The 21,952-nt window shown below is 40.1% G+C and overlaps 1 protein-coding gene across 3 annotated transcripts in view; it reads right to left on the bottom strand.

Moving 5' to 3' along the window:
• The window catches only part of FBN1 (fibrillin 1), a 186,690-nt gene that overhangs the window by 73,031 nt on the left and 91,707 nt on the right, over nt 1-21,952 (bottom strand). For all 3 annotated transcript variants that reach the window (XM_042474932.1, XM_042474933.1, XM_042474934.1), the window contains 9 exons: nt 18,264-18,386; nt 13,318-13,440; nt 12,212-12,364; nt 9,885-9,938; nt 9,607-9,732; nt 7,135-7,260; nt 5,709-5,828; nt 3,390-3,527; nt 2,086-2,136 (listed from right to left, as the gene is read on the bottom strand). In XM_042474932.1, coding sequence (XP_042330866.1) covers nt 2,086-2,136; nt 3,390-3,527; nt 5,709-5,828; nt 7,135-7,260; nt 9,607-9,732; nt 9,885-9,938; nt 12,212-12,364; nt 13,318-13,440; nt 18,264-18,386 — 1,014 coding nt within the window. The remainder of the gene's footprint in view (nt 1-2,085; nt 2,137-3,389; nt 3,528-5,708; nt 5,829-7,134; nt 7,261-9,606; nt 9,733-9,884; nt 9,939-12,211; nt 12,365-13,317; nt 13,441-18,263; nt 18,387-21,952) is intronic.

Consider the following 21,952-nt stretch of genomic DNA (forward strand, 5'->3'; position numbering starts at 1 on the left):
CCACCCGCACATATCTCAAAATGGTAAAAATCCTGTGACTATTATCAGAATAACCTTCCATCTCTAAGAGCTAAAAACTTTCAGAGCCTTCTCTTGCTATTTCAAAGGGGTGAGGCAACATTTTCTCCTCTCTTGGGGTCAGATAACTTATGTATAGTGGGTCTGTGGTAGAAAAAGTCCAAAATATTTATCATTATTTGGAAAGCAAAAAAAAAATGTGACTAGGAACAAGGTTGTGGAGAGGGGTGGGGGAGAGGGTTGTTCATCCTTGCTCTTATTTCTAAAAAATGTTATTAGACAACACATATGGGAATAGTTTGTTTTTCAAATATTTCAGCTGCTGTGTCATGTCAGGTTTTGTTAGTCACCCTGAACACATACAGTATACAGCTCTTGGAGCTTAAACAGGAGGCAAGGGCGCTGGCAGGCAGGACTTCGGCTGTTACTGAGATATAATACATTCAACCAATAGCGATAATACCTCCAGCTGTGAGTGACCTAAGGAAAAAAATGAGCAAAGGCCAAAAACCAGGATGATCAACCCCAGCAAAAAGGGAAATCAATATGGAAGAGGCAGGTATAAAGCACCCATGGTGCTTAAGGTCTCTTCCAACTCTATGATCTACACTCTTAGTCTCTTTCCTCTCTGCCATGCCTTCCCAAACACCTTCCACTTACCCAGCAAACATGTCTAATTTACCTCTTGCTTCCACTTCTCCAGTTATTTTTTTGCCATTGCTACAAGCCCTAGTTTCTCTAGCATCTACTCCTCACATCCCTTATTTGCTCTCGCCAACACACTATCCACATTTTTTCCAGTTTAGTAATACTTCTACTTCACCAATTTTTGTGAAGAAGAAACTGAAGAAATCTATAGCCTGATCTATAGGTATTTGAATATTTAGAGAGATGTCATATTGAAGATAGAGCAAACTTGTTTTCTGCTGCTCCAGAGGCTAGGACACAGAGCAATGGATCTAAACTACTGAATAAGAGATTCCAGCTAACATTAGGATGAACTTCCTCACAGTTTTCATAGTATTCCCCTATGAGCAGTGAAGGACTTGAAAGGGGCTCCCGTGTTTTTTGTTTACCCACTGACCAGCCAGCATTAACAACAGGTGAATCTGGTATTGATTATTTAGTGGCTAAAATAAAATCGTTGGATACTGACCAAACGTATCTGCTATCTTTCTCTGCATGTTTGTTTAATTGTACCCCTAAAAGTTCTATCTGTGTGTGCCACAGTCTCAGTCACAATTTCCAAATTGTGAATACTGTTTCAGAAAGATGCTTATGGGCCACATTCCAGAGAAAGCCAAAAGGTAAAACTAGGAATACCAGCATATTTTAACTTAAGGCTCTTCTGTTAACCAAACCTTAAAGAGCAATTCCAACCTTTGAGAAAGGGAAAAAACATACAAAAGCTTGGAAACTAGCACATAGTGCTGTCATGCTTGGGCAGGAGAAGAGGTTCTTGGATGGCTTCTTCTCCACTGGCAGAGAAGGAATGTCTCATCTGGGGAGCATGAAGGCTGGAATGAGACCCCAAGAAAGCCAGATTTGGCACCAGGCCTGGATTCACTATCCCTGAGAGACTCTAAATGATTGTGACATTTTTCTTTATTAATAACGTTTACCACTCGAGCAGATGCATTTAGAAGTTCTAATATGCATATTGCTAATACAATACAAAATTGAATTGTACTGCCTATGCAGTTGTTTATCTCATTGTATTGTGAACATCACAAAACTCATCTGCCCTCTTGTATTTCTTTAAACTAAGTGGAAGAATTCTAAGAATGTACTTTTTTGGAACTCTGAGGGTCATAATTCAGAGTTATCTTAGTAATGCTGAAGATACCATGATCAGTCTTCAGTATCTTCAGCTTGCAAAACTCCAGCCTAAAACTCCAGGGAATGACTTCCACTCAGTGTCAACAGTATTGAGTTAGATGAATCAATAGCCTAATTCATTATAAGTTCACTTATGTTCCTAGTTAAATGTTGTGGTTTCTAAAGAAATGCAAGAAATACCAACAGATTTTTTTGTTTCCAATGACAACATGTTTCTACTGTACATACCTTCACACAGTGTTCCTCTTATCCTTGAGTAGCCTTTTGAACAGATTGGATCTATAAAAGAAAAGAAAATTGAGAACAGTGCAGTCCAGAACTCAAGATTTGTTCAGCTAAATATGAAATACATTTCAAACACAGGCTAGATTTTTGCTGCATAAAAATATACATATAATTAAATAAGTAATACTAAATACAGCAAGAAAAGGGGTCATGCCTATTTAAACATGACTATCATGGCACTTCTTAACCTTCTCTTCCCTAGGCTAAACAAACCCAGCTCCCTAAGACACTCCTCATAAAGCATAGTTTCCAGGTCTTCCATCATTTTGGCGGTCCTCCTCTTGTCAATATTCCAGGTGAGGTCTGACCAAAGCAGAATAGAGTGGTACTATTACTTCCCTCAGTCTAGACGCTACACTCCTATTGATGCTGCCTAGAAGCATATTGGCTTTTTAGCTGCTGCATCACACTGTTCACTCATGTTCAGCTTAATATCTACTAAGATTCCTAGATCCCTTTTGCAGGCACTGTTGTCAAGCCAAGTGTCACCATCCTATATCTGAACTTTTTATTTATTTATTTCTGCTTGTCATCCTTGTATTACCTTATATTTCTCTCTCTTGAAATTCATTTTGTTAGTTCTGGCCCAATTCTCTAATCTGTTATGGTCATTTTGAATTCTGATCCTATCCTCTGGGTTAGTGTCATCTACAAATTTGGTAAGCATTCCCTCTATTCCTTCAACCAAGTCACTGATAAACATATTGAATAGCACTGAGCCAAGGACAGAACCCATGACTTCTTTTTGAGACACTCAAGTTGACATTTAGTGATCTCAACTTTCCTTTCTAAGTGCTTACAGACTGTCTGTTTAATGATCTGCTCTAGAATCTTTCCTGGTATTGATGTTAGGCTGACTAGGCAGTAATTTTGGGGGTCCTCTCCCCACCCCCTGTCCCTTTTGAAGATGGGGACAACATTTGCATTCCTCCAGTCTCCAGGAATTGTCAAAGATTACTGACAATGGTTCTGAGATTACTTGTGCTCATTCTTTTAATACTCTTGGATGTAATTCATCCGGTCCTGGAGACTTGAATTCATTTAGAGTAGCCAGGTATTCCTGTAGTACCTGTTTACCTATTCTGTGCAGAGAAAAGTAATTATCTCAAGTTCTGGGAAGAAGCAAAGCTGGAACAAATCAAGCTAAACACAGATAATAGACATAGGTCACAAAAGTAGTTGACTTTCAGGGATGAAGTCTTTTAATGTTCCAAATAACAGTTTGTTAGGGATCCAAATGGTATTACCTCGTTCACATGGAACACAAGGACTTCCCCAAGCAGCACCAAGTGAAGAACAGCACTGAGATTTCAAAGTTGCCCCATTGATATTTATTTCACATCTCCCATTCACACTTGTCTGCCAGCAAGTGCCTTTAACAGTCTCTGTTAAGGTAACAACAAAATGATGTTTTCAGATAGCCATGTATTATAATTAATTATAGATCATTAAAGAATAACAGGTTTATTACAATAGAAGTTTTTATGGACTACAGTTCTCTTCATCAAATACAAATCACATCTGATGAAGTGGTCTGCAGTCCATGAAAGATTGTGCCATAATAAATGTGTTAATCTTTAATGTTTTCAAGATGAATGGTAGTTCAATTATCTTCATAAGAAAAATCCCAGTGGAGTGTGGCATTATGGTAGTCATCAGAAACATTCAGTCTCTCGGCTTCCTATTTATTTTTTACAAAGTAAAATGCCTCTTATCAACTTTTCTCCCTTGTCATTCTCCTCTTAGGCCCAAAACAGAAAGGCCAAAAGTACCGCCTTTGGGATGATCTGGGGCATAGCGTTCAGATGACGTACACCCCTGGATTGGGCCAAAACCATGTTCCTTGCTGGTGGTCCATTGCCGGCTGTGGCGGCAGCTGGTCTTGGGGCCATGGCATCTGGTTGCCACAGTCCCACGCTGTTCAGGGCATGTTCTCAGTTGCAGTGGCTAGAGGCTGCACCAAGCCTCCTTCTTTTCAAGGCTCAAGTTCAAAAATCAACAATGCTTGCCAAATTATGACAGGAGTTATGTTTTGTTGAAGAATTCAAACATAACTAGGATTACAAGATAGGCTGTTTGCAACATATCACCTGAAAAATTGTAAGCAATGTCACTTGGTCACCTTGGTGGGTTACTTACACAGGGAACAGGACAAGGGAAGTGTGTTGGTTGGCTTTGATGGATGTCTCAGCAGTTACTATCAACCAAGGTATCCTTAAGATATCTCTCTGGGATGAGGCTTGTAGGTTACTGTTCTACAGTGGCTCTGTTCTTTCATGGAGGAGTGCTCTCAGAGGGTTGTGCTGGCAGAATTCATGTTTAGCTTCCTGGCTATTGGCTTATGAAGTCCCTCAGGGTTCAGTCCTATCCCCTATGCTATTTAACATCTATATGAAACTGCTGGAAGAGGTTGTCTGGCATTCTGGGGTCAGATATCACCAGTATGCTGATGATACCTACCTCTATTACTCCTTTCCACCCAATTCTAAGAATGATGTTCCTGTACTAAACCAGTGCCAGGCAGCTGTGATGGACTGGATGGGGGAAAATAAATATAAACTTAATCCAGACAAAACGGAGGTGTTCCTGGTCAGTTGAAAGACAGATCTGGGAATAGGAATTCAGCCTATGATACAAGGGGTTATGTTCTCCCTGAAACAAAGGCTCACAGTTTGGGAGTACTCCTGGATTCATCTCTGAGCCTGGAGGCCCAGGTTTCAGCAGTGACCAAGAGTGTTTTTCACTAGTTTGTCAACTATTCCCATTCCTGGAGAAGTCAGATCTGGCCATGATTTTACATGCCTTGGTTACACCTTGCTTGGATTACTGTGATGCCCTCTATGTAGGGCTGCCTTTGAAAAGAGATCAGAAACTTCAGTTGGTCCAAAAAGCTGAAATCAGGTTGTTAACTGGGGCTGTCTACAGAGAGCACACAACTCCCTTGTTGCAACAGCTCCATTGGCTGTAGGTCCATTTCTGAGCACAATTCAAAGTGATGGTTTTGATCTATAAAGCCATATACAACTTAGGTCCAGGCTATTTGAAGGACCATGTCTCCCTATATGAGCCCATTAGGGTTTTAAGATCATTTTAAGATCTTGATTCACTGCAATAATATCCCTGTAGTTTTAAAAACACTTTTTAATATGACCAGTGACAAAGGAATACAATTATTAAAATATTCTCCTAATTATATTTAAGATAATATTTTAGAGTTACCCTTACAAATCACCTGGTAACAGAATATGGTACTTGTATGAAAATTACAGTTGGCCCTCCACTTTTGCAGGGGTTGGGGGCAAAAGACCCTGTGAAAGTGGGGAAATGTGAATAAGTGGGTGACTGTGCATGCCCTTCGCTCTTCCCTCCCATGCTTTAACTGGCCCAAGAGGAAAAGCCCAGGAGGGAAGAGGAGGAAAAGCGCATGCATGCGCACAAGGAAAAACGTGAATAACTGAATCCGCGAATGTTGAACTTGTGAAAATGGAAGGCTGGCTGTATATCAAAGCCATCTCCAGACAATGAACATGGCTTGAAAAAGAACACTATTCAGAAGAATACCTTACCAATGCAGACAGTTTTTGTTGCGTCCAAAGAACTTTCAGGGGAGCATTCACAGACAAAAGAGCCAGGGGTGTTTTTGCACACTCCATTAACACAGGGGCTGGATTCACACTCATCAATATCTAGAAGAGAAACAGTGAAAATTAACAACCAAAAGAGTTGGTTAAGGTTCTGCCTGGTTATCTAGAATTGAAATGATTATGATGTGCAGACTATGGAGATTATCACATGGGAGCAAAGCATCCTCCTCCCATGCTTAAACGGCATTAATTGTGCAATCGGAGGAAAATTATCACACCCCTGTGCACTTATCCCATTCTTGGACCTGTCATGGGGTAAATTTCCAAAGATAGAAAATTAATCCACATATGAGATGATCCAATAATAATGTCAGTGACAGGATCATTAAGTCCTAAACAAGTGCACTGGAAATTACTTTTTACATCTGCAGTATTGCAGGATTGCCAGGTCATTCATGGGTGTCCCCAATAAATGAAAAGGTACAGATGGGAAACAGAGCTGCTATGGGTGGGAAGTGGTGTCATACAACCAGTATTGCAGAAGCTGCTTCCTTCCCAGGGTTTAAAAGCCACGTGTAGTAATTCTCCTCAAAGCATTTTATTTCAATTAATTCTTGAATTAATGCAAGGTTAACCATTACTATTCTCATTTAAAACAAGGTAACCAGTGCTGAATGAAAGCAGTGAACTGATTGCAGCCCACTAAGGCCATAGCTCTTCTGGCATTTGACCTCAGATCTTAATATTCTCTTTTATTGACTTTCAGAAAAGTTCTTTGTTGCTTTGCCAACACTAGAAGAAAAAAAGAAAATCTTTTTCTCAGAATATAGAATTCCCACCTAGAATTTTATTTGGGAATACTAAACATACATAATCATATCAATCATAGCACACATGTTTTTTTAACTTATAACATGTCAAACATATACTGCATTTTTACAACTACACTGTAAAAATAATGCAGTTTAACACTACTTTATGTGTTGTAGCTCTATCCTATGGAATTCTGGAATTTGCAGTGTTACAAGGTCTTTAGCCTTCTTTGCCAAAGAGTGCTTGTGCCTCACAAAGCTATAAATCCTGGGATTCTGTAGGATGTGCCATGGCAGTTAAAGTGGTGCCAAACTGCATTACAGTGTAGATGCACCCAAAACTGACAATGTCACTCATCTTTCTGTTCCCAGGAAAAAATGACCCCTTTGTTTGGAGAGGAAACTCAGACTATCAAGGCATCCTTATAAAAATAAAACAGTTCCAGTCTGCCTAAAATGGAATTTATCCCAAAAGATGGAAAATTAATCCACATATGGTCCAATAATAACATCAGTGATAGGATCATTAAAAAAGAAAGTCCTAAACAGATCAGGCATTTAGAATATCTGTAATGAAAACTGATGTCTTAAATTACCTTCACATGTCTGTAGATCAGGTTTGTATACAAATCCCTTGGGGCAGGTACAGGTGAAACTTCCAGGGGTGTTCCTGCATTGTCCATTGTCACAGAGCAATGTGTTCAAGGCACATTCATCAATGTCTACAAAAATAATCAGTAGTGTCATCAGATTTATTATTTAGTGTCTAAAGATTTTAATCTCATGAGAAGCCATAAAAGCAACCATTTTTAAAAAACAGATAAGTTTCACTGATTTGGATGTCCCTCTCTGTGTTGTATAATAAATGATACAGTTTAAAATCAAATATGAAGTCACCGAAGAAAGAACAAATATTGGGGTATTTAGGGGTTTATAGCACACCTTCCCAAACATCCTGTCTCTGGCAGGGAAATTTATATTTTCTTGTGACCCAAAAGAAACAAGTTGTGTGCAGTCAAAAAGAGACTAAACACTCCCTACATTTTTTTCTGATCCAGTCACGCTGTCTAATGTGACAATGATGAGATGCAATCCCTGGGACAGCTGGACGCTGGAATGTTGTCTTCCCAAGGCCTCTGATGCAGAATTCTCCCTTTCCCATATCAAGATTTACAACGCTTGAAGTCTGCATGTGTTGAGGCCAGAAGCGGGGGAAATGACAGTTTTTAAGGAAGGAGGATAGTTTTACAATGGGAGAGAAAAGGAGAAAGAGGATGCTTACACTGTATTCTGCCATGGATGTGTTATGTCAGTAATGGACTGGATGGGGGTGAACAAAGTGAACCTTAGTCCAGATGAGTTGCTCCTAGTCTGTCAAAAGACAGATCAAAGAATAGTGACAAAGCCTGTTCTGGATGAAATTACATTCTGGCTGAAATCTCAGCTTCTTACCCTGGACATTCTTCTAGACTCAGGTCTGAGCCTTGATGCCCATGTTTCAGCAGTGGACAGGAGAGCATTTGCACAGTTAAAGCAAGTGTGACAGTTGCACCCATTTCTGTATATGTCAAATCTGGCTTCAGTGACACATTCCTTGTTTACATCTTGGTACCTGCTCCTGGGCTGTGCAGCTCTCTGTCATGGGAGACGAGACTAGGTCCCTCCCTACTCCCTTTCTGCCAGTAGGTAAAATACTTTATATTCTGCCAGTCAGGAGTGCTTGCTATCAGCTCCGGCTGATACGCCAGCTGCATCCTTTCATGGAACAGAGGGACCTAAAAACTGTAGTGCATGCACTGGTAACCCCAAATATATGGCGGCCAGAGTAATCTGATACTTCTTTGTCCCCTCTCAGGAGGTCTCTGTGTCCTCTTCAATATCCCTTCTAACTGAACTAACTCAGTCTCAAATGGGCAATCAAGGGTAATCTTGTAAGCATGCCTTTTGTAATGTTCACGGCCCTTGATTGCCCATTTGAGGTTCTGTGTTTGTGGAACAATCTTCCTTTGCACCTCCAGCTGGAGGAGGATCTTACTCATTTTCCTAAAGAGTTAAAGACCTTCCTCTTGGATTCACCCTTAAGTTGTTGAGCATGCCTATGGTGGGCCAGATGGATAGCAATTGATGGAAATTTTGTTTTTAGCATTTCATTTTAGTATTTTAACATTTTCTAGAGTTGTGTTTTATTGTTCATTTTTGATTGTATATGTTCTGATGTACTGCCCTTTGGTGAAAAGGATGTTAATAATAATAACAATACCACATAGGATTTTCCTATACTTATTAAGTGAACCAATAATGCCAATGAGCAACTTAGCAAGGTGCTCATTCAAGCAAAGTAAGTACAATAAGCCACTGCAGGAATGACACAGTGAGTAATGTAATTAAGTCCTTTTTAAAATGATGTCAAAAAGTCGCCAGTGTACACAGAAACAAATACTCAACTGCATCTTTTATCCATTTAATTGCCATCTAAAACCAGTGTAACTGGCAGAGAAGACAGAATAGATTATATAAGGCAAAAATGCAGATCTTGCAGAAGTGTAGGTAGACCAGTAGTCCATTTTGGAGGAGTATTGGAATAACGTCACAAAATATTGAATAATCACAGGACTGGAAAGTCTGTAAGTTTATAGATCCAACACATTATTCAAAGTTAAAACATGCCAGCCTGCATCTCCACCCAAGGTCAGTAGATGCAATGCAGATTGCAATGTGGCGACTGCAAACTATCAGGTGTATTGCAGAAAAACGCTTGTATATACAAAAAGCCAAAGGAGACTTAAGTAAGAAGCCATGCCACAGAGGAAAGCAGAAACCCTCACAATTTATCTAACCTATTTTACCAGCGCTAGGGGAATTCCCTTCCAAATAGAGTGATCAAATTAGAATTTGGCAGCCTGGTGGTTGGAAGGGAGGAGGGTAGACAGGAAAACAAAGATGGGAAGGAAACTTAAAGGTCAGGAGGAAACAAGACAGACAAATCAGAAACATGAACTGGCACTAATATAAAACAATAAGGCACCATCTGGGAATGTGTTAAGATAGGAATACGGAAAACTTCATACCTAAGCAGTTTTTCCCAGTTGAATCCACTTCATACCCAAAATTACAGATGCACTTGTATGTTCCACGCAGATTTTCACAGATTCCATTTGGACAAATGTCAGGATCCAGAGCACATTCATTGATATCTACAGAAAACAGTGAGGGTCACTATTACTTTTTGATCCCTTCATAACAATCACTGAACTAATTTAGACAAAACGTTCCTCAAAAGTATCTCTTGCAATCCAAATACAGTCTGCTTTTGCTTGTTTTGCATGAAACGATTATATATGCTTACCAGTTCCAGTTGCTGTTATGCCTGGACCACTGCTACAAAGACCATGATATTCATCTGAGGAGGAAAATGAAAGCAAATCATGCATCTTTAATGAGGTCAATTCTTTCAGAACAAACTCTGCATTTTTCCCACTTATAAAACTTGACACTCAGGCCAGTTCTGGACCAAACCACTGCATCAAACCTTTCTGACAACATTCTTGATGCTTGTATTCCAGTATAAGTATAGCTACCTAAGGATCTAGCATAGCTCTGCACTGGCCTACATTTCAGAACTGTTGTAAAACTAATCAAGATATGGTATGTGAAATCCTCTGAAAACTCACAATCTGAAGAGAGTTGTAGACACTAAATCATATTTAGATTTTAACTATATCTAAGCAGTAATTAAAGAATACAGATCATGTTATAGTTGTTCAAGTAACAGGTTTGTTTATTGTTATGTGCTTTTAAGTCATGCCTGACTTAGGGCAAATGCACCATGGGGTTTTCTTGACAAGATTTGTTCAGAGTGCCTTTGCCTTTGCCTTCCTCCGAGGCGGAGAGAGTTTGAGTTGTCAAAGGTCACCCAGTCGGTTTCCATGGCTGAGCAGGGATTCAAATTCTGGTCTCCAAAGTCATAGTCTCACTACACCATGCTGACTTTCTAGCCAGGCTGTTAACTTGGGCAGGTTACAGGGACCACAAATGGCTCAGGTCCACACTTACAGTTACGCATACCAAAACTGCAAACTTATGCACACTTACTCAGCAATAAACTCCATTTAACTGAGTGAGACTTATTACCAAAACCACTTAGAACTCCACTGTTCAGCTTTTATTTTATTTCTATTGCAAATTCAACCCATACATGCAGTTTTACCCACTCCTGATTTCAGCCTCTTCCAGTTTCTAAACCTGTCTTGTGACTTTAAGAGTGGAGAATTTATGGAGGGGAAAGCAAGTCCACAAGTAAGTGGACAGGATAAATTAGCATGGAGGTGATAAAAGGAATAATGCTGGAATTGCTTTTATCAAGTTTGATAAAACGACACATCATCTGAGAAATATTTAGCATGTATGAAGACAATTTAAAACTGGAACTTTTAGAATGAGGAAGATGGATTCTCAATAAAACATCTTGACTAAGCAAAAGCATTTGAGAGCTTCATGCCCAAATTATATATGTTCCTTGAAAAAAAAAGTTAGTTTTCAAGCCAGCCACCCCCGAAACCCCAAATCAATAACTGAGAGTTGGAGAGCTGTCCTATATTTTACCCTCCATGAGCTGGCATCTTTAACAATAGGAGAGGTGTGCAAAACAGCCCAGAAGAAATTGCTTCCACATGTGTAAATGTTCTGTTAAATTAATTCAAATACAAAACAGAAGTTAATGGCACGGAGCCATCTACATATACAAAACGTTTCAGCTCTACTGTGTAGTTACAAGGAGAGAGCTGATAGCAACAGACAGTACTGGAAAGGTCTTTCCCTGCTCTAATAACTTTCCGTTGCTTTTGCTGCTAGTTGAACTAACGTGGCATCGAGTAAAAACAGTGAACAACAATTCCTCTTTAAACCCAGCACATCATCTAAAGCCATCTTAATTTGCTTCAAGTGATCTTCATCCTCTGTCTCTTTCTCAAACTGCCAATTAAAATAAAGGTTTAAAATGTACAGGCTTTTCAAGGTACCTTTCTCCTTAAAAACACTCAGCCAATTTCAAGGCTAGACATTCCAGAATATTGTTTTTCTGAGAGATTTGGCCGAGAGACTCGACTAGTGTTTTTTCAAAGGGGAAAAAAAACGCAATCTGAACCAAATTTCCTTTTTGTCTTGCAAAAATAAGTTAGCCACCAGTAATTTGCAAGCATAAACTAGAATTATGCTAATTAACTGACTTATTTCATGTCCCTAAAATATACTTTCATGTTTTTGCTTCCCCCCCTTTTTTTTTTCTTCCCATTTTTCCCTTTGCTTTTGCTTCCCATTTGCTTCCCCTTCGTTTGTTATCTTTCACATGTCATTATAGAATGAATATTCCTCAGGGCAGGGACCTAGGACATTACTGTTATGTATTTATTTGTTAATGTTTCTTTCCTATCTTACTTCTGATGAGCTCAAGGCAGTACATATACCTCTGTTCATCCCTTATTTATCCTCAAAACAACACTACGAAGAAAGGATCTGAGACATAATGATTGTCCAGTTAGTTTCATGGCTTAGTGGGCATTAGAATCTGAATCCAAGCAAATCCAATACTCTGTCCATTACACTGCACCCCATCTCACCACACCACACTGTTGAAAATTAATGATACTATTCCATTATAGATAAATCACACTGTACCTGAGCTTTGTGCAGGACAAGGCTGGCACGGTTCCCCAAAGGCATAGTCAGTGCTGGCACAACAACATTCTGATTTAGTAACTGCTCCAGATAATGGTTTAACACATTGACCTCTTCTGTATTCACCATAACATGTGCTCCGCATGTGCGTGTCTAAATGAAAAGGGAAGAAAGTCACCAGTTAGATAGCTGTTAGAAGCATTCAACAGACACAAGACCTGGTAAAACACTCTCAGCAACACTATACAGCCAGTAGAGGCAGCTTTCCTTATGCACTCAATGCTGTAAAAAAATGCAAATAAAAGGGAGTCAGGGGCTGAAGAGATCGCCCCTTTCAGCACCGATTGGGGCCATGGCAACTACATGCCATGGCGCCGATCTGGCCTTTCTGCAGTGCAAAAAGGAGCTGAAAAAAGCGGCTCCTTTTTGCACCATGGAAAGGGCGTCATAGCCGCTGGCATTGTGGCTGTTTGGTGCTCCTTTGCATCATCCGGGGCCAAATATAGATATTTGGAATAGGTTGTTGATTCATATGTAACTTTGGTTCCTTCCTTATATGGTATATATAATATATGGACTATATAATAATATATGTAGACCATATTCCATAGAGTCTGGAATTAACATACATGTTCAGCTGGAGAATCTGAAAATCAACCCTGGCAAGTCATTTAATTCCTTACTATTTCTTAGAGACCTTATCTGAGATGTTCCTTCAAAGACAAGTGTTGGCCTATCTAGTATGGTCCTGAAGAAGCAGAAGTGATGCTTTTCAGTGCTACTTCCTCTTTGCTCAGGAGGTTCCTTCATGCCCCCTTTTTATAAAGGATTCATCCTATTCCATGCTATGGGCATCCTGAATTATGCTTAAGATTGACCCTAGGAACAATAAAGATCAACCCTTGGCACTATTTTGACCCTGTTCAGACCTGAGAAGTGCATTCCTGGGACTCCTTCTTTCAGTTCTGGGATTCCTTTCTCAGAGAGGCTCAGCAAAGCAGGGTTCTAGTTTATGTGCTACCTGGGAGGACTTATGGGTTACAGAAAGCTGGTATATATTAAATCTCTTAAATGTTGTAACTGTGAGAACAGCGAATTCATCTTACCAACACACACGCGTCCGTCCAGTCCCACAGCAAGGCCTGGGAAACATTCGCACCTGAAGGAGCCATCGGTATTCACACAGCGCCCATTCATACAGATTCCAGGTGTCTCACACTCATCGATATCTGCCAAAAAACAGAATAGGTTTCATTAAATAATTTTTTTAATCATTTATTTGAACAGAGATGTACATATTCCATATAGTTTTATTCATCAAATACCCATGTAAAGGAGAGAGAGGAATCCAATTCCAATGAATTGTTACTTAGCAAAAGTAATTTAAAACAACATTAGCTCATCCCATGAAATGTGCAGGACAAAAGCATAATTCAAAAGAAAATGTCCCTTAGACTGAGTGGGATAACTATGTCCTTAGAATTGGATCTTCTTACTGTGCAACAGATACATTTTAATACAATCCCTGGAGGGCAGTAATCCAAAAATCAAATGATGCATGTGCAATAATGTTATAGGAGGAATGAAGGGAGGGAGGGAAGAAGGGATAAAAAGCATTTGTATAATGTTTCACAGAATCTCGTCTTCTGCCAAGTCTCTCAGAGGCCCGGTTCTCACACAACTGGGCAGGCAATCTGAAGAAGCTGCCTGACAGACAACACACATCAGAGATCCAAAGAAAAGGTCAACAGTCTAGAAGGCACCAGAGAACACTTCACAGAGGGTCCCAGGTAGGCTGTGCAGCCTTCTTAGCAACCCTTTATGGCTCTTAATAGTCTTCAAGCTATATCTTATTAGGATCAGTCAGCTTCACCATCCCTATGAAACTACCTGATGTTGTCAAAATAGCACATGACTTTCCAGGTGTTTATTGCCTTAATCAGGGGTGGGCCAAACGTGGACTCCAAGAGCATTTTTGTGACCCGCCAAAGGCCTCCGGTTCTCCACGTGCCCTTTGGAGAATTAAGGGTCTTTAAAAAAAACAAAATCAAAAACAGGAAATGAACATGAAATGACTTCTGATAATTTCCTATTATTAAATAGGTTTCAGCTGGGCTTAAAAACATAGCTAAAATGCCCCTACACCTACTAGAGAGCATTTGGGGGCCAAAAAAGCAAATCATGTCCTTCAATATGTACAGTACTCTAAAACTACGTGAGATCAACCAGCCCATGAATTTGTATGTTGAATTTCCAAACTTTCTGTTGTTAAATGAACTGTGTCTCAGCAGGAAGCAGAGGCATTTTTTCCCTGATATGGTTATAATGCTTATCCCTTACCCTCCCCGCCAAAAAACCCGGCAGATTAAAGGACCGAATACATTTAAAATATTGTGTGGGAGGATGTGTAACATTTAACAATGTAATCACTTCATAACAGTGTTCCTTAATATACACAATGAGCAGCGTCTGTGACCTTTTCTTCGTTTCCCCCCCCCCCCCCCACCTTAAAAGGGTAAATGAAGAGCAAAACACCTCCGTGTTTTACTTAGCTTATGTTGCTTGGCATAAAATATAATTATCGTAGTCCTGGCACTGGTTTTCTAGTTACCGGTATGTTTTAAAATAAATACTATTGTAAGTATATATTTATGGTACATGAGCATCCAGTCATCAGAAAGGTAAAGAAATGGCTAGGCCTGTCCGCATCTTTCAAAGCAATTTAATAATAATAATAATAATAATAATAATAATAATAATAATAAAAAATAAGGGACTAAACAGAGGTAAAAGAATCAAGACTGCTTGTGGTGGTACAAAAAAATCTTTCTAAGGTACTGAAATCAAATTAGGTCCACAAGTCTCTAGAGATGAAATTATCAGTCTTAGGGGCCCAACAGACTGCCCCGAAGAGGCAGTGCAATGCCGCCCCTTTCCCAGCCAGATTGAGATCGTGGCAACTGCACACCATGGCTCCAATCTGGTCTTTCCAGGGTGCAAAAAGGAGCCACAAAAAAGGCTCCTTTTTGCACCCTGGAAAAGGTGCCATAGCCGTGCTGCTGCGGCTTGGCACTACTCCTTCGGTGCTGCGTCATATGGATGCAGCACAGAGGAGCACCATGGGTATGTGTCATCTGGATGTGCTGCTCCAACTCCACCCCCAGACCAGCCTTAATAGTGGGTTTGAAGAGGGCCTCAGTGCTGGTACACAACAGGCTGTGGAAGTCAGACCTGACTGATCCTGATTCAGAACCTGGAAAAGTTACTTTTCCAAATTCTGTGCAGAAGCTCAGACTAGAATACATTTATACACTTTCCACTTCGAGAACACAACTTTGTACAAGTGTTGAAAGGTGTAAGAAAGGAGGAACATTATAAACTCAGTTCCAGCTTTCAACAGGAATTGTTAGCTGAGCAGCTTGTCACTTTGGAAATTTTTCAAAATACTTTACATTCAGTGCACTCAAGTCATGTTTCACTGATGCTATGCACACCTTTTGGAAGGATACTTGGGCCTGTTACAGACTGCCAAAATAAAGCTGCTTCAGGTCTCTTTGGAGGTATGCTGTTTAAATGATGCATGCATCCTAAGAATCCGGAAGCTGCACCAAAGCTGCACTCCAGTGCTTAGGAATGGAGTGTGGCTTTGGCGCGACCTCTGGACTCTTAGGACCCATGCATCATTTAAATAGCATATCTCTAAAGAGACCCGAAGCAGCTTTATTTTGGCAGTCTGTAACAGGCCTTACTCACACTTGGCCCTAAGGCCCAGTACTAACACCGGAGATTCTGTTTGGATGATTGAGTCTGTGGATAAGGAATCTGTGGATATGGACGGCCAACTTATAGCTAGAAAAGAGGCTGTGAAACCAGGGAAAATGAGTTGATTCTTGCAGCAAATTCTTTAATCATGCAATCATCTTTTTTTTTTAACCTTTCATTTTTTGCATTCTACAAAGTGGAATTTTGCCTTATCATAAGGGTACACATTTGTCTCTCTGCCCACCTTCCAAATAGATTGGACTTTTGAGACTATTTCTGTTTATTTAGTGCAGCTTTATTACATATGGCAATATCTGAATTGTTTCCTATAGCAAAATTCCCTATTTCTGGAAAGCCCTACATAAAGAAAAAGGTCCTAGATTCATCTTCTTGTTAATAGTTTTATAAGTGTGAAGTGCAGAGCTTGATTACTGCTTTTAAAAAATAGTTATTTTGCTTATTATTGTGCTCATCTAAGAGGTCAGCCAGAGAGTTAGTGTGGAGTAGTGGTTTGAGCACTGAGCAAGGTTCAAATCCCCACTTGGCCTTGGAACCCCACTGAGTGAACTTGGCCAAGTCACACTCTGTCAGCCTCAGAGGACGGCAATGGCAATCCCTCTGTCAAGAAACCTGCCAAGAAAATCCCGTGATAAGTGTCACCTTAGCATTGCCATAAGCCATAAATGACTTGAAGGCACAACAAAAACAAGAGCTCAGCACACAGACCTGCCAAAGAACCTGTTCCTATCCTACTAAGAAGTACTGAATTACAGCCATGGCCATTAAAGGTGTCCCAAAAGGTAACTCCACACCAGTTTTTACAACAGCAACTAATTAGTTAGCAAAGTAACTCATTAGAAAAGGAGTCATTCATTTTTCTGGTGAAGAGTAAGTAATAAGAAGCCAGTTGTCTGCCATCTTTGGCAATGAGTTAAGGCTATTGCTCAGATGTTTCTTTTTTTCAACAGAAAAGGCTGTCAATCATTAACATGATTTTTGTGGTGGCTGAGTAACTTCAAAAGAAGGAGACCAATTTTAGTCTGGTTTCAGAAAAAGGTCCGGTTTCAGACCTGGTTTAGTCTGGTTTCAACACTGAAACAGACATAGTCTTATTAATTATTATTATTATTATTATACTCCATCAGAAGGAAGGGGGAGCTACTCATCTTCCTGGATATCTGAACGGCTTTTGATACCACTGAACACAGTGTCGTACTGGACTGGCTCTGTGGGATGGGAGTAGGAGGCACTGTTCTACATTGGTGCCACTAATATCTGGAAGGTGAGTTCGAGAGAGTAGCACTGGGGGATTCCTGTTCAGTCTCATGGTGATTAAGCTGGGGGGTGCCACAGGGTTCCATCTGATCTCTTACACGGTTCAGTATCTTGATGAAACTGCTGATGGGGTTTGGAGTGGGATGCCATCAGTATGCTGATGACACTTAGCTCTGCTTCTCCATCAGAGTCAACTAGGACTGTACAGGTGCTGGACCAGTGCCTAAATAATGTAATGGGCTGGATGAGAGCCAAAAAACTGAAGCTGAAAACAGAGGCTCTGTGGATTGGTGGTTCTCAGGTCTGGGAATTGGGTAAACAGCCTGTTCTGGATGGGGCTGCATTCTCCTAAAGGAGCAGGTACTTAGCTTAGGAGTGCATCTAGATCCATCCTTGTCACTGGAGGATCAAGTGGACTATGTGGCTGGTGCACCAGCTATGGCCTTTTCTGGAGATAACATAACCACAGTAGCTCACACACTGTTAACACTGTTAAAAAAGGTGAGAGTCATTACATGTGTGCTAGACTCTTGTCCTTCCCAAACAGTCCAGGAGAGATTGGCTGAGTGGATGAAGGGAATAGTCAGTGCCTCCCAAAAACATGGCAGCATTCCAATTTGCAAAAAAAAAAGGCAGTTGTGAGACTTTCATTGGAAAAACCATATCTTGATATAAGGCAGGCATAAATATTTTAATAAATAATAAAAGAAATAAAGAAATAACAAAAGAAAAAGGAAATTTGCAGGTATATCATTAGTACATAAAACCTTTGTATTCACGGGAAGCAATGATGGGAAAGAAGAGAAAGCAGAAGAGGATCAAGATAATATACACATGGCATTCCCCCCACCCCCATCACTGTTTAGACTGGGTAATTAAACACAAGGAAATGTTCTGTGGAAAAATAGGAATGCTTTCCCAGGTGATCCTGAATACCAACAGAGATAACAATCTTAGCACCATACACTTCGTCACATAAATATAATGTACTGTAACATTTGCAGTTGGGTCTCACCTCTGCAGTAACGTCCATCTGAAGCTAGCTGAAAACCAGGTTTGCAAATACACTTAAAACTTCCATCTTCATTGATGCACATGCCATTGAGACACATATTCCGTATGCTGCATTCATCCATATCTACAAAATTTTGCACAAAGACAAAGACATCCATTAGGAAGATATGCCACAAAATTATTCAGATAATCTCCTCTGCCCTGGAGTTGAAGGATGCTCCTGTATTTTATTTTAATAACTATACAGCAAGAAGGGTTTTATATTGAGTGCGACCTTTGCTGTCACTGGAAATGTCATATCAATCATTGTCTTGCAAAGAGAAAGCTTCTTTGGATTAAGAGTTGGCTGCAATTAACCACTTGTTAAGAGTAATGTTTATCCTTTTAATAGACAAACTTCATGTTACACAGAGAGATCCAAAACAGAGCTATTGTTATTGTTCATTGGCTGCAGCAATGAAAATGGGAAACAGGCTGTTACAATGGGGTGGAGGCGACACCTTCAATATTATCCCTGAGCTGCTGTTGGTAACTTATCTGTCCTGCTACAGTTTCTCCATGGGACAGTAGGAAGTTCCTTTATTGTATCAGTACAACCAACCTTCCAATTTAGACCAGGAAAAACGTGGCTGGGTTTTAAAAGCTTTACACCAATTTCTTAGCATAGGGCCTCTCACTGTACTTAGCACCAAAAGCAGTTGAAAGATTTATCACAGACAGTCATAATGTATAGTTTGGCCTTAAGCCTCAGTTTATTCAAACTAAACTTCAATCTACTGGATATTTTCAGCTTGCCAGTGCATCAGGCAGTGTCATCTATTATTTTAAAAGGTGGAGGAGGGCGGTGGGGGATAACGTAACAGCATTTATTTCTCTGTTGGGTAACCTATCTATGGAGTTTATCACACAGGGAAAAACTGGAAGGTTAAAATGGTAAGAACTTGCGACTAACTCACAATTGTGCAAAAGGTTTTCACACGCAAGGTGCTGTTATCACGTGCAGAATCCAAGATTAACCTGCACTTGCACGCAAATGTGGGATTGGTTTTCACACTGCAGGACCAAATGTGCTTTCATCCTGATAACGATTAAAGCATGTGCATCCCGCAAAAGCAAACAAATACGCAAATGATTTTCACACATAGACTGGGACAAGGGCAGAGAGAGAGAGGAGAGTGAATGAATGAATGGTAACTGCTCTTACCATTCACTCTTCCTTCCTTCTTACTCCACCCCCTCCATATGCTTCCCCTCCCTCATTGCCTTCTCTTGCTTTTTGCATTTGGCTGCTCATACAACTCAATCTTTTTCTCCCAGAGCAAGGATTCAATGCTTCCATCCCAATCTGAGCCAGCAGCAGCAATCCCCGAACTGTCCCCTTTTTAAAGGATTTTGGACTTCAGCTCTCAGAAGCCGCAGCCATGTTGGCCAATAGTCTGGGTTTCTGGGAGCTGAAGTCCAAAAGTCTTTAAAGGGGACAGTTTGTAGATCGCTGCTGGCTCAGACCAGGAACCATTCATTCTCTCCCTCTCTTTCTGCCCTTGCATCAGCTGCTCTTTTAAGAGCCCTGTCTAGAGGAGAATACATTCACACTGAGAGAGACACAGGAGGAAAAGGCAAGCATTTTCTCTTGTATGTCTGTGTGCCTCTACCTTTGCCTGAGATGTTCCTTTAAGAGCCCTGGCTATTATCCCTAAGGAACCATGGAAAAATCTGAGAACAAGCACAAAAACAGGGAGAATACTGCAAACGGCTTTCACACCACAGCAATTGAGCAAAGAAAGCAAATTCGCAAATGAAATGGAAATGAAAACACGGTATTTTCCCGAAAATGACTATTCCCTGATTCATGTCACTTTCTGTTCAGATTCTAAGCACTTTGCATGCAGCATCATGTGAAAACCATTTGCGCAATTGTGCCTAATATGCTGGATAACCACGGGTTCTAACCCGTTTAAACTTCCAATTTTCCCTGTGTAATAAAAGCCTATGGGTGCAGCAATCAGAGGAGGGAAGCTGTCATAAAATAGAAAACAAAAGAGAGAACTGATAAGCACATGTACAAAGCAAAAGCAAAAGAAGAGACAATGTTCCATGTGCTGATAGATGGTTACTTGTTTTATTTCTTATTCATTTTAAATGCCCAACTGTTTTGGTCTCTATCAAAGTTGGTCTTCTTCAGGGGCTACACTAGAAACAGACATTTCTGGAGTTGTAGAAGACACACTTTAAAGAACTGGAGCATCCATTGCAAAGAGCCCCAGGATCATCCGTTGCAACACTATGTATGTCCTTTGAAGAAACTTGTTAAGGAACCATACTTAATTCAGTAAGTTAATATCTAAATATAGACTGAACTCAACAGGAAGCTAGTTGAGGCCAACAAAATGAAATGCAGATAAATTATAACTAGCCTAAAATTCAGTGATCTAATCCGAATGCTGAGAGGTCCACTCAAGGGCATCACTAGAGGGATGTGGGTCACATCAGGTGGCACTCTAAAGGAGAGGGAGACACCACTGTTCCCCACACATCTGCCTTTTGGCAAAAATAGGCTGTGGCATTTGTCTGTGTCCCTTTAAAACATTGGAGATGGACTAGGGCAAGGCTCAGTGGGAGGAAAAAAGAGAGACCTCAGGTTTATAGGTTTTTTTTTTTAAATTAAATTTAATTTTTTAAATATATATATACGTATATTCTTTTGACATTTTCTTTAAAAACAGCACAACTTACCAAATTTTCACTGTAACCACATGAAACTATGTGCAGGTTAAAACATTTAAGCTGTATGTATGATACTGCAATTTATAGGTATAATTTTAATTTTTCTAGTTGTTTATGTCACAACCATTGCCATTCCATTCAATTATATAAGGGGATTATGATGCAAGAGTAACAATAGTATAAAAAACATTAGTAAGGATTCTGATGTATGATGTGGCATGGGAGGAAGACAAGGGGGGGCTGACATCTTGAATGATTGCACCAGTTGACGCCAACCATAGTGATGCCATAAAATGGCTTTTAAGAGCTTAATATAAGTACAAAGAAGGGCAAGAAAGATGGATGGCTTCTAACAGTAGCAGTCAGACGTATGACCTCAGTGTTCAGAGGCAGTGTATTCCCTTGCTGGGGATTCTGAAATAGGTGATAGTTATCAAGATGCCCTGCTATGGATGGCTGAATATTATACCAACTTTGTTATCAAGGAGCAGGTCAACCCAGGAAGGCCAGTAGAACCTTCCCAAAAGATTTTCAGTTTGGCCTTCTTCATGTTTACTTAGAAGTAATTACCACTGAATTCAACAGAGCTTATTCCATATGTGTTTGCATGGGATTGGAGCCCATCTTTCTATTAGTTTAAAGTAACAAGCAGAGAAGATGCAGGATATCTACTGGCAGAAGAATTCAAATTCACAATGAAGTTTACATTTGCAGCTATGTACACTTGACACTTACTAGCTTCGTTGAAGCAATATGTAGGCATATGGCTGAGTCTGTCTATGGAAACTGAGCCATTATGGTGTAATAAAGACAATTACTTCAGAAGCTGATGCAATTCAATATGCTCACAGACATTTTGGCAGCATTCTTAATGGAATGAAAAATGTTTTAGCAGATTGTCCTCTGTATTGCACTGCTTCTTATTACTGTTAACACATGGGATTTAGTGGGAGAGTAGGGGAAAAT

This window comes from Sceloporus undulatus, chromosome 6, assembly GCF_019175285.1.
Source record: "Sceloporus undulatus isolate JIND9_A2432 ecotype Alabama chromosome 6, SceUnd_v1.1, whole genome shotgun sequence".
NCBI lineage: Eukaryota > Metazoa > Chordata > Lepidosauria > Squamata > Phrynosomatidae > Sceloporus > Sceloporus undulatus.